This window comes from Rhodamnia argentea, chromosome 4 (genome assembly GCF_020921035.1).
Source record: "Rhodamnia argentea isolate NSW1041297 chromosome 4, ASM2092103v1, whole genome shotgun sequence".
Classification (NCBI taxonomy): Eukaryota; Viridiplantae; Streptophyta; class Magnoliopsida; order Myrtales; family Myrtaceae; genus Rhodamnia; species Rhodamnia argentea.
Window position 1 is genome coordinate 6,327,124 of NC_063153.1, and position 10,305 is coordinate 6,337,428.

The window sequence follows — 10,305 nt, forward strand, 5'->3', positions numbered from 1 at the left end:
AGAGAGGCCGGGCTTGGGACTCTTCATGGGTGACTCCTCTTATGGAAGCTTTTTATTCGAATGAGGTCTCTTTTGTTAGGCTGAGGCCAATGTTAAATATGGCATGGCCCGTGTGATTTGAATTTGATTGTTTTCCCGTTCGAAGTCCAGTTTCAGCGTTTCGAGGGCCGGTTGTTGGCGAGGAGCCTTACCAGTATGAATCAATGTAATTTCGGTCGTTCAGGTATTCATCAACAGTGACATTCTCTCCGACTACATCTCCGACTATGTCTTCTCCAGCCTCCGCCTCAACCTCTGGTAGCATGTCATGCTCGGCGTGGGAGCAACCCCCTCTGTCGTGCTCGCCTTCGCAGTCCTCCCCATGCCGGAATCCCCCCTTCTTCATGGCTCATTTTATGAACCTAATGTCTTTCTTAACATTTTATACATTTTCAGATGTTCTTAACATATTGAACCTCCACCTTGATTAATAAAGTCAATTCCACATTGGTTTTGCAAGGCTTGTTTTATGGGGGTGTAACATGTACGTTTGACTTTTATTACGATAGTAATTACCTGAGATTATAATGACAATTGGCTTGAATGCCAACATCTCGAGAGCGCTTGCTTCAAGAAAAAATTATGTCGGTAATTTTTCTCATAGACAGTGATTCGATATTCTTTACCCGACATATACGAATGGGGTGGTTGCCAAGTTGAAGGTCCGAATATGCTATGTTAAAGTAAAACATACGTAAATCATAAATGTCATTTTTGTCTAAGCTAAGAGCAATCATATGTAAGTCTCAGCCAAATCCATATAGCTTTATCACATATTGGTATAGTACAATTACTATCTATCCCACGACTAACCTGTGGTACATGAGATAATCAGTAACATATTTAATTACATGCATCAACAACTAAGAAGTTATTGACATTGTGACATTAATTGAGAGCATCGTGCGGGGTAGAGGATCTTCGACCGCTGCTAAGCACTGCAGAACCTGAGACGTTCAATATGGTCGTTCCCCGACGTAGTTCCCCACCGGGTCATAGTTGCAAGTCATGAATACGTCCCCATCGTCACAGATCACGCGGGCGCACCCCATCCGCCTCGTCGTCTTCCAGACGATCTGCGTGTAGTGGCCGCACACCTGGCCTTCCTCGCACGTGTTGGTCGCGTACGTGTAGTACTTCTCCTCCTCGGCCCACACGCCCACCGCGTCGCTCGGCGTCCACGATGACCCGCTCCCCCAGAATATGTTCTCTCCTAGCTTGAACCCGTCTTCCGGGAACGAATGCTCCGCTTTGCAGTCCGACTTCCTCTGGCCGGCCCACCACCTCGCGTACCTTTCTTACTACCAAGTCATATTAGTAGCTTGAACCATTTATAAATGAGATTTCCCTTACTTGTTTCCTATTAGAAATTCTAGTATCTTCTCTAAAGTTTCTACATTAAATTTATAAAGTACCATATCTATTCAGTTAAGAATGGCGCCGAGAATCAAGTGACTAAGGAATGAACGGACCAAGAGAAACGTCAGTCAAGCTTTCAACAGGGGTAAAGTATTCAAGTGATGGCCATTTGAAGCCCGATCTTAATTTACTCATCAATGAAGGTTTCGTTCACATTCTTTCTCTCGTCTTGATGAGAGATGCGAGACGCCACAGTCTTTATAGGAATAGAACGACGTCGTCATTAACGTACCTCTCGAGCTCGAAGTCCCACATCAGCGGGAGCTCCCACTTGGAGGCTCGGACGAGGTTGTGAGCGAACAAGAACTGGAGGGACTCGCCGATACAGTTCCAGCAGAGCTGCTTGGAGACCCTGTACACCGTCTCGTTGTCCGGCTTTGAAGAGAGCAGTTTGGCTTGGAGCTGCGGAGAGAGATAGGGAGCGGCCGAGGCAGCAGAGATTCTGCTGCTGCTGCTGCTGTTCGCGAGGAGTACAAGGAATAGAAAGAGTGAGCGGGGGCTGCCCATGGTTCGTTCTTTGGGGGTGGGAGCGACCGTGGGTGTTGCAGAGCTCCACGCTTCTGGCTTTATATGGATTCTAACAAGGGGTCTTGGGGACATGACCTTAATATCAATTATTGCTCTATAATTTCCAAAACCCCTTGTTACAAATATTCCACAACAATGATACTTATCATTGGAACATAATGGTTTTGGATCTTTTACTATGAAATATTTCACTGACCCCACCAATCAAATAAGACGAGCGAGCCAGCCCAAACCTTCCAACCTTAATGGATGGTCGAACATGGGATTGTTCGCATTTGAAGTTGAGGAAATCGAACATGTACCCTATACTATGGCACCTCATACGCACGAACGATTGTTCCTTGAAGCGTATGGTAACCCTCATGGCTAAGTCGTATCTAATGTATTTCCTTGAATCCCCATCACCAATTTTCACGGTACCATGACAACATAAAACATGTTATTGTTAAGGCCTTATGGGATAATATACCGCGACATAGACACGATATGAATACACAAATGTGTGTTACATCTCCTTTGTGATCAAGATTCGAAATGCAATGATTTTTAGAATGGTAGACATCGACCTGAAGATGGTACGTGGACATAAAATCTTTTACAAAGCAAAGAATCTGGTTCACCTGACTGAATGGAGCGTGGAACATGCAGCAGTGGAATAAAGACAAGTTGGATGAATCTGGGCCAAGTAAATTGGCAAGTTTCAAGCACGCGCGTCAGGCGTTTCTCTGGCCTGAGATTTGGGACCATAAACGAAATGATTGGAGGGCTTCTCGTGAAACCAAAGCAGGGTGGTTTTCTGTTGCCGAACTGAACACCCGTGAACTCTTGTCCTGTTCGCATTATAGGACAAAGATTGTCCATGGTAGGCCATTCTAGAACTCCACGGATGTTCACATGTCCCTAGAATGTCATGTCTGGATTTATTATGTTGATAAGAAGATTCGATGCACCAAAACATGAGCAAATTCTCCTGAGGCAAACCCAATCAAAGAGTATGAATTTATGTATTCATAAGTTCACATGTGCTCGCCCTGTTGGTGGCCAGAATACGAACAATTGTGGATGCCACAAAAATTAGCCAACTAGGTGGCAATGATGCCACCTTTATTACAGTCAACTCCATACAAAAAAGGTGGAACTCCCCGGAGGTGCCCGAATAGCTACATGGTGACTTTGAGTGAGATAAGAACATGCAGAAAAGAAAATTGTAATTTTTGTATGTTTCGAAATCAAGAGTACAAAAAAGTATTTATAAACTTTACAAGATTATTTTTACGATTACAATATAATATAATTTCAATCACAATCAATTAGAATCAATCAAGAAAGTTAATATACAATCCTAAAAGATATACAAAATTAAATTATCAACCAATTATCTCTAACAAACCGTTCAAATTCAAAGTGTCATAGAAGTCAATTGGAGTTCGAAAAAAAGAATGCCCAAGTAGATGTACCTTAGTGAAGACCTCAGTATCTTATCAGCCGATGAGTGGAGACAAGACGGACAATGCAACGAAGCATGTGATCTCATATGGACTAATGGGCTGTTTTAATATGATTGGTGAGCTTATCAAAGACATTATTTATGCTTTAATGGAATAGCACTCCTATTGTCGCATTAATCTGTTCCACCAGTTTAATGGACTTCCATATCTTCTAATAACCTTCGCAACTACATAATTTCGATGTCATATCAGGCTTGGATTTGATAATTAATTGGGTTCTTGTGGCGATTTTGAACAAAAAGTAAATAAATGAACGGAAATGAAATTGGACGATAATGAGAAATGCGATAGTAATAAAATAAACATGATAAATTGTAGAGTAAAATTGATAAGTGTTGTTGACTGTTCGGGTCCTTTACAAGGAGTTGGTCTCCGATTATATAGCCAAGTACAAGTTGTAACCTTTGGTGAAGGCTATTTTGGTACACTCTATCCCTAGATTTCCGGATTGGCTTTGGTAATTGCTCTTCTTATCCTTTGGACAATTTGAATTGTAGACTTATCTACTCCACTTATCTGTCAATGTGCCATACGGATCTTATGGTGTCACTGATGGTTCATGTAGCCTAGCGTCAACTACATCATGCTGTTGGCAACCAATTCATGTTACAATCTAGGCCTTTCAGTAACACGCCATTCTTATGGGCTCTCTGACTATTTGAAACGTAGGCCGATTTTTGGTATCAACAGTTGCCTTTTAAGTCATCAATGCCTAATTGCGTTGTTTCTCTCTTATTATTTTTTTTTTTTAAGGAAATGAATGAAATGCTATTTTGACGAAAAAAATCGTCTATTCCTGATTCATTGGTGATGTTATCTCCTCTCGCATGATGCGTGGTTAATTCACTTCCTACATTCATGAACACAATGTGAGGCCTTGCTATAAGCTTACACCAGCCCCAATGCATGGGATTCGCGCATGTGCAATTGCTTTTAAATCTTTTGGGGTCGCTCTAACATCTTGATCCTAACTTAGTTGCTAGGGAGAGCTTCCCTCAATTATTGTAGCAACTCGCAGAAGACAGAGACATCTATACATACATATATGTTTATATAACATCTTGGTCCTAACTTAGTTGCTCGGGAGAGCTTCCCTCAATTATTGTAGCAACTCGCAGAAGACAGATACACACATATATATATGTGTGTGTGTTATATATATCTATATATATGTGTGTATATATATAACATCTTAGTCCTAACTTAGTTGCTCGGGAGAGCTTCCCTCAATTATTGTAGCAACTCGCAGAAGACAGATACACACACACACATATATATATATAAAAGCGAGCTTATGCGCTATCGCTCTGAGGGTTCGGGAGAGAATGATGAGTTTTAATCTTCAAATCAATGCTTGATAAAGCCGCATGTGAAAAGTTTCTTTTGTACTAGCAGAATGTGCTGTGATTGTTTTAATTAAGAATATATAAAAAGAACCTTACCAATATTTGGTAAAGGTTATTTAGCAATTCCAATTACCTTAGATTCCGCTCGTTTCGTGTAAAACAATTTCAAAGAAAATCTTTTTTCTTTATTTTTTGGCATTCGGTTTACGAAAAATAAATGAGTCAAGGAATACATTTTCCGTCAATAGAAAAAGCACCTTCAAAAGCGGGGAAATTAATTTCATCTTTTTGAAAAGAGGAAATAATTTTCTTCATCTTTCTTTTACTCATACCAAGCATGTTCTTCTTTGTGCACACTTTTTAGTTGTCTTTATTTTGATTTTTTATTTGCTTTTCCTTTTTTTATAAAATTTGAATTTGAATTATTTTTATTGTGATTTTTTTCATTTCTTTTTAATCTTTCTTTTAAAATTTTTTTCTTTTCTTTTTCCTTCTTCTCTAGCTGATTGCCGGCCACCAGCTTGGGGCAAGCTCGAACCATCACACCCAAAAATCTCTCATATTAGAAAATTTAGAAATAAAGTGATGTATCTAGATATTTCTTGGCTTAACCCACATGTCACTAATAAGGTTCTTGAGGAAACCACATCTAGCTTGTCGGTTAAGCTAACCCATAGCTTACAAGGAAGTTACCCGATAGCTTCTCAAGAAGCAACCATATAGCTTCTCAAGGAAGTGATTCCTTGACTAGTTAAGGAAGCTACCTCTTGTGATAGCAACCAGACCTTAGCTATAAAAGAAATCGTGGAGCGATCGAAGACTAATCACAAGTTGATTATAGATTGGACAAATCGACGAATCGATTGAAGGGATCGGTGGAGGATCAAGCAACGATCGAGCGAGTGCAATGACGGGTTCGAAGGCAAGGCACGCTCGGCCAACGACCCGCTCAAACGGCGCTCGCCCTGCCCTTGCTTGGCCAGTGTGTAGCCAGGCTAAGATGCACCCGCTAGCTTGCATGGTGTAGGGCAGCCAAGCCCGAATCACGCTACTCGGCTAGTGCCGGCCTATGGCAACAAGTCTAGCTGCCGCAATCGTTCCATTCGGTCACGATCCATCCTTGTTGCCCCGGATCGATCACCTATCGATTCGACGTTGGATGATTCTAGAAACTAACTTGCTTAGATATTTTGATTAAAACCATCATTTAGCAAAGAATGATTAAACCCAAAGATATTTAGCATGAACAAGTAGTCTTCTGATAAGTGGATCAATTAGGCTGAGACACGAACCTTGTCTAAAGGCCACAGGGACACCTCACCTAAGCTAAAGTGATATTTAGACTAATCAAATAAGGATACATAGCTACCCTAAGCTTAGGTTGGCACCTAGCAACGATAGGTTGAATAAGTGGACCAATTAGATTAAGGCACCTAGAAAATCATATCTTAAAGATCTAGAATAATCTTAATCAAGACAAGTGACCTAATAATGCATAGATACATGGCTACTCTAGTTATGGGTGACACATATCAATTATAAGCTATGCTAGTAGACCAATGAAATTGAGACATTTGAAAGGTAATGATTAAGGGTCATCATTAGGGGATCACTATAACTAGAGGGATGGTTCCCCATTTTAACACACCACCCTTCCCCTCTCCTTTTCCCTCTCATTACCAACTCTCTCTCTCTCCCCTACCCTCATGCCGTCGCCGCCACCGCCATCGCCTCTTGCCCATCGATGCTAGTGTCTCTCTCTCTTCCACACTAGGTTTCCAAGAGTTATATCCCAACGTCGGATAAATGGGATTACTAGATCTAAGATAGTAACGTCTGTTTAATATCTCAAGGGAGTGTTACATGGGTGTGATCCATTGAATGAGCGAATACGTGTGTGAATATGTGTGTTTTGCATTGAGGACCACATTGGTTGAAAATCGATGGAGGAGCCAAGGACATCAACTAAGGGTTGATTGAAGCCAAAACCAAGCCGACCAAGGCCAAACGGACCTGATTCAACCCAACTAGAGACCGACCAAACTCGGTTCGGTCTAGTAAAGCCCGATTCTATCCTTGTCCGGTTCGGTTATAGCCGGCATGTGACATCCCTTGTCCCACATCGCTTAGGAGGGGAGTCCTGGGTTAGTTATATGGCAATGTGTCCCTATTGACTTGCAAGACGTGTTTTTCGAGGGTTGTATGGGCGGCCCTCGGAGGAACAAAATCGTGAGGACTATGTGTCCAAAGCGGACAATATCTTACAAGTGGTGGGCCTAGGTCACTACGGTTGGTATCAGAGCTTACTTCCAACAACATGTGGGCCACAGTGAGCGGTGCACGGAGGGAATGTTGTGCCACGAAGGGGGAGAGTATGTGACATCCCTTATTCCACATCGCTTAGGAGGGGAGTCCTAGGTTAGTTTATATGGCAACCGGTTCCTATTGACTTGCAAAACACATTTTCCGAGGGTTGTATGGGCGGCCCTTGGAGGAATATAACCATGAGGACTATGTATCCAAAGCGGACAATATCTTGTAAGTGGTGGGCCCAGGTCATTACGGTTGGTATCAGAGCCGACTTTCGACAACATGTGGGCCATAGTGAGCAGTGCACAGCGAGGACATTATGCCACGAAGAGGGAGAGTATGTGACATCCCTTGTCCTACATTGCTTAGGAGAGGAGTCATGGGCTTTATATGGCAATGGGTCCTTATTGACTTGTAAGACGCATTTTTCAAGGGCTGTATGGGTGGCCCTAGGAGGAATAAAATCGGGTGGATTGTGTGTCCAAAGCGGACAATATCTTGCAAGTGGTGGGCCCAGGCCATTACGGTTGGTAACAAAGGCGACTTCTGACAACATGTGGGCCATAGTGAGTAGTGCACAGCGGGGACGATGTACCATTAAGGGGGAGAGTATGTGACATCCCTTGTCCCACGTCGCTTAGGAGGGGAGTCCTGGGTTAGTTTATATGGCAATGGGTTCCTATTGACTTGTAAGACGCGTTTTTCGAGGGTCGTATGGGCGGTCCTCGGAGGAACAAAATCATGAGGAATGTATGTCCAAAGCGGACAATATATTACAAGTGGTGGGCCTAGGCCGTTACACGGTCGGCGTTGGATATCCTAGTCCAGGTCCTGTCGGGGCCGGCTTCGCGCGAATAGAGTTGGGCTGGGCAATCTCTTACTTGTCTCACTCCTATTGAATCAATCTTGCATTGTACATGTTAACAAGAGATCATAAATTGGCACATACACTTGTAGAAGTGTGGTTGTGTGCAAAGACGAGAAATGATTACGAGACGTTGTTCACCTAAGAGAGTGGTGTGATTACAAGCCAGAGTAGGCTTGATTACGAGAATTATTGCGAGCGGTCATTCCCTTGAGGGCCTAAGGGAGTGGCGTGATTACAAGCCAAAATTAGCTTGATTACGAGAGCCGGAATCGGCTTCATTACAAGAATGATTATGAGCCGTCGTTCCTTTGAGGTGAGAACATGAATGAAACGTTGCTCACTTGAGTGGCATCGAGCCTACGAGAAAGTTTTCCCGAGAACGAACGACGAGATTACGAGATTATGAGATTGCGAGAAATGAGCCGACGAGCTCACGGCCCTACGAGTAAATGAGTTTATGCATAACTACATTAAGGAATCATTGCACACTTGCATACTTGATATGGTAGAATACATGACATCTTTTATAGTAGATCACAGAACAGTTATGTTTTTGGCTTATTACTACACCACAACATTGAGTACTAGGCCGACATTCCAGTCTTAGGGCTAGTAATTTCATTTACTAGATTGCTTGATCATTCCTTTATTTTTAGGAAACTGAGATGAATATGTCACACGCCCTAATCTTCGGCATACCGACTCACATCGAGTTCTCCCATTGCAATGTGGTTGATGTAGAGACCAAAACTACACATACTAGAGCCAAGGCTATTGTACGGATAGATACCAGGATAGAAGGACCGATCCTCCTTGTCCTTGTTACTTGGCACCAAAATATCAATGGTGAGTTGACTGGTCCTCTGTGCAACTTTGATTTGCCGCCAAGTTTCCAAGCCAGGATGACGCTTTAGGTTAAAAATTGGACTGTAATGGAGGAGGAGTCCTTTGAAGATTAGCTGTAGTAGAGGGGGTGGTTATTGAAGACGTCACCGCCTATCTCTAGATCTTTCTTGATTAGTCTTGACTGTTCATTGTCAATAGACTTTTCGGTTTCCGATGAACATATATCCAACGTACGTGTTAAGTGTCATTATTGTATCATTCCTTTCAAGAGTCTTTTTAAATTCTCAATAATGACTGTTCGTGTTTCTAGGTGTCTATCTTCTTGGAATTTTAGATGTATTAATGAGCCAGTCGAAAGGTCGCGCAATCGAAGAGTCATGTAAGATGCCTTTATATGGGCAAGTCTTATAATCGTTTCTATGAGGTAAACAAGGTGAATTTAACAAATAAAGTAGTTCATTCATCTCCTTCCTTGAGTGTTTCTCTTGTGTGAGAATTATCAAGTGAGTTTTCATCTTTAATAGCTATCGATCAAACTTTTGGATCAAGACTTGATAGCAAGCTCTGCGCTTCTTATTTCTCTACATTTGGTATCAGAGCACGGTTGTTAGGGACTATGAATCCAGTCATCGAAGCGTGGTTCGTGAAGACAGTGGTCGGGGACCATTGTACGTGAGCAAGCGGTTGAGGACCGGAGTACGTCGAAATTCTATTGGTGGATGGTTGGGACTGTCGGCGATTGGTTTGGGACTAACCTTACTTGGTCTATTAGCAAGTATTATTTTCTGGTCAGATGGTAGAAATATCAAATTCGATGAATGGCATTGAGAAGCTCAACAATTCCAATTATAATAATTGGAGTACCCGCATGCAGTTTTATTTGCAAGGTCAAGATTTGTGGGATATTGTTGGCGGTAACAACATCACGGCACCCACAAACGATGGTGAGCCGAGGAGATGGAACATCAAAGTAGGTAAGGCTCTCTAAGCTCTTGCTGTGACTATTGAAGATGACTTAATGCAGCACATAAAGAGTGCACAGACTCCCAAAGAGGCATGGGATAACTTGGCAGCATTGTTCGTGAGGTCGAATGATGCCAAGTTGCAAAGGTTGGAGAATGAGCTTTTGTCGGTGTCATAACAAAATGTGACGATGAGTCAGTATTTCTCTAAAATTAAGTCCATTTGTGACGAAATTTCAAAGCTAGATCCTAATAATGCCATCTCAGAAACAAGAATGAGAAGAATTATCATTCATAGGTTAAAGCCGGAATATAATGGTATTGTTACGGCTACTCGTGAATGGGCAATTCAGCCAATTCTAATCGAGTTGGAGAATATTTTGGCCAACCAAGAGACTTTAGATAATCAAATGTCTACGGTCTTGATTAAGAGGGACGAAAGTGCTCTCTTCAGTAATAAAAGAGGGTTCAAGGTTCAA

The 10,305-nt window shown here is 42.2% G+C and overlaps 1 protein-coding gene across 1 annotated transcript; it reads right to left on the reverse strand.

Moving 5' to 3' along the window:
- Positions 1-763: 763 nt before the first annotated feature.
- Positions 764-1,965, reverse strand: LOC115736140 (pathogenesis-related protein PR-1-like). Its single transcript, XM_030667663.2, has 2 exons — positions 1,691-1,965; positions 764-1,332 (listed from the first exon to the last, which is right to left on the reverse strand). Exons 1-2 carry the CDS (start codon positions 1,963-1,965, stop codon positions 996-998), a joined length of 612 nt encoding a protein of 203 aa, XP_030523523.1. The 3' UTR covers positions 764-995.
- Between the last annotated feature and the right edge of the window lie 8,340 nt (positions 1,966-10,305).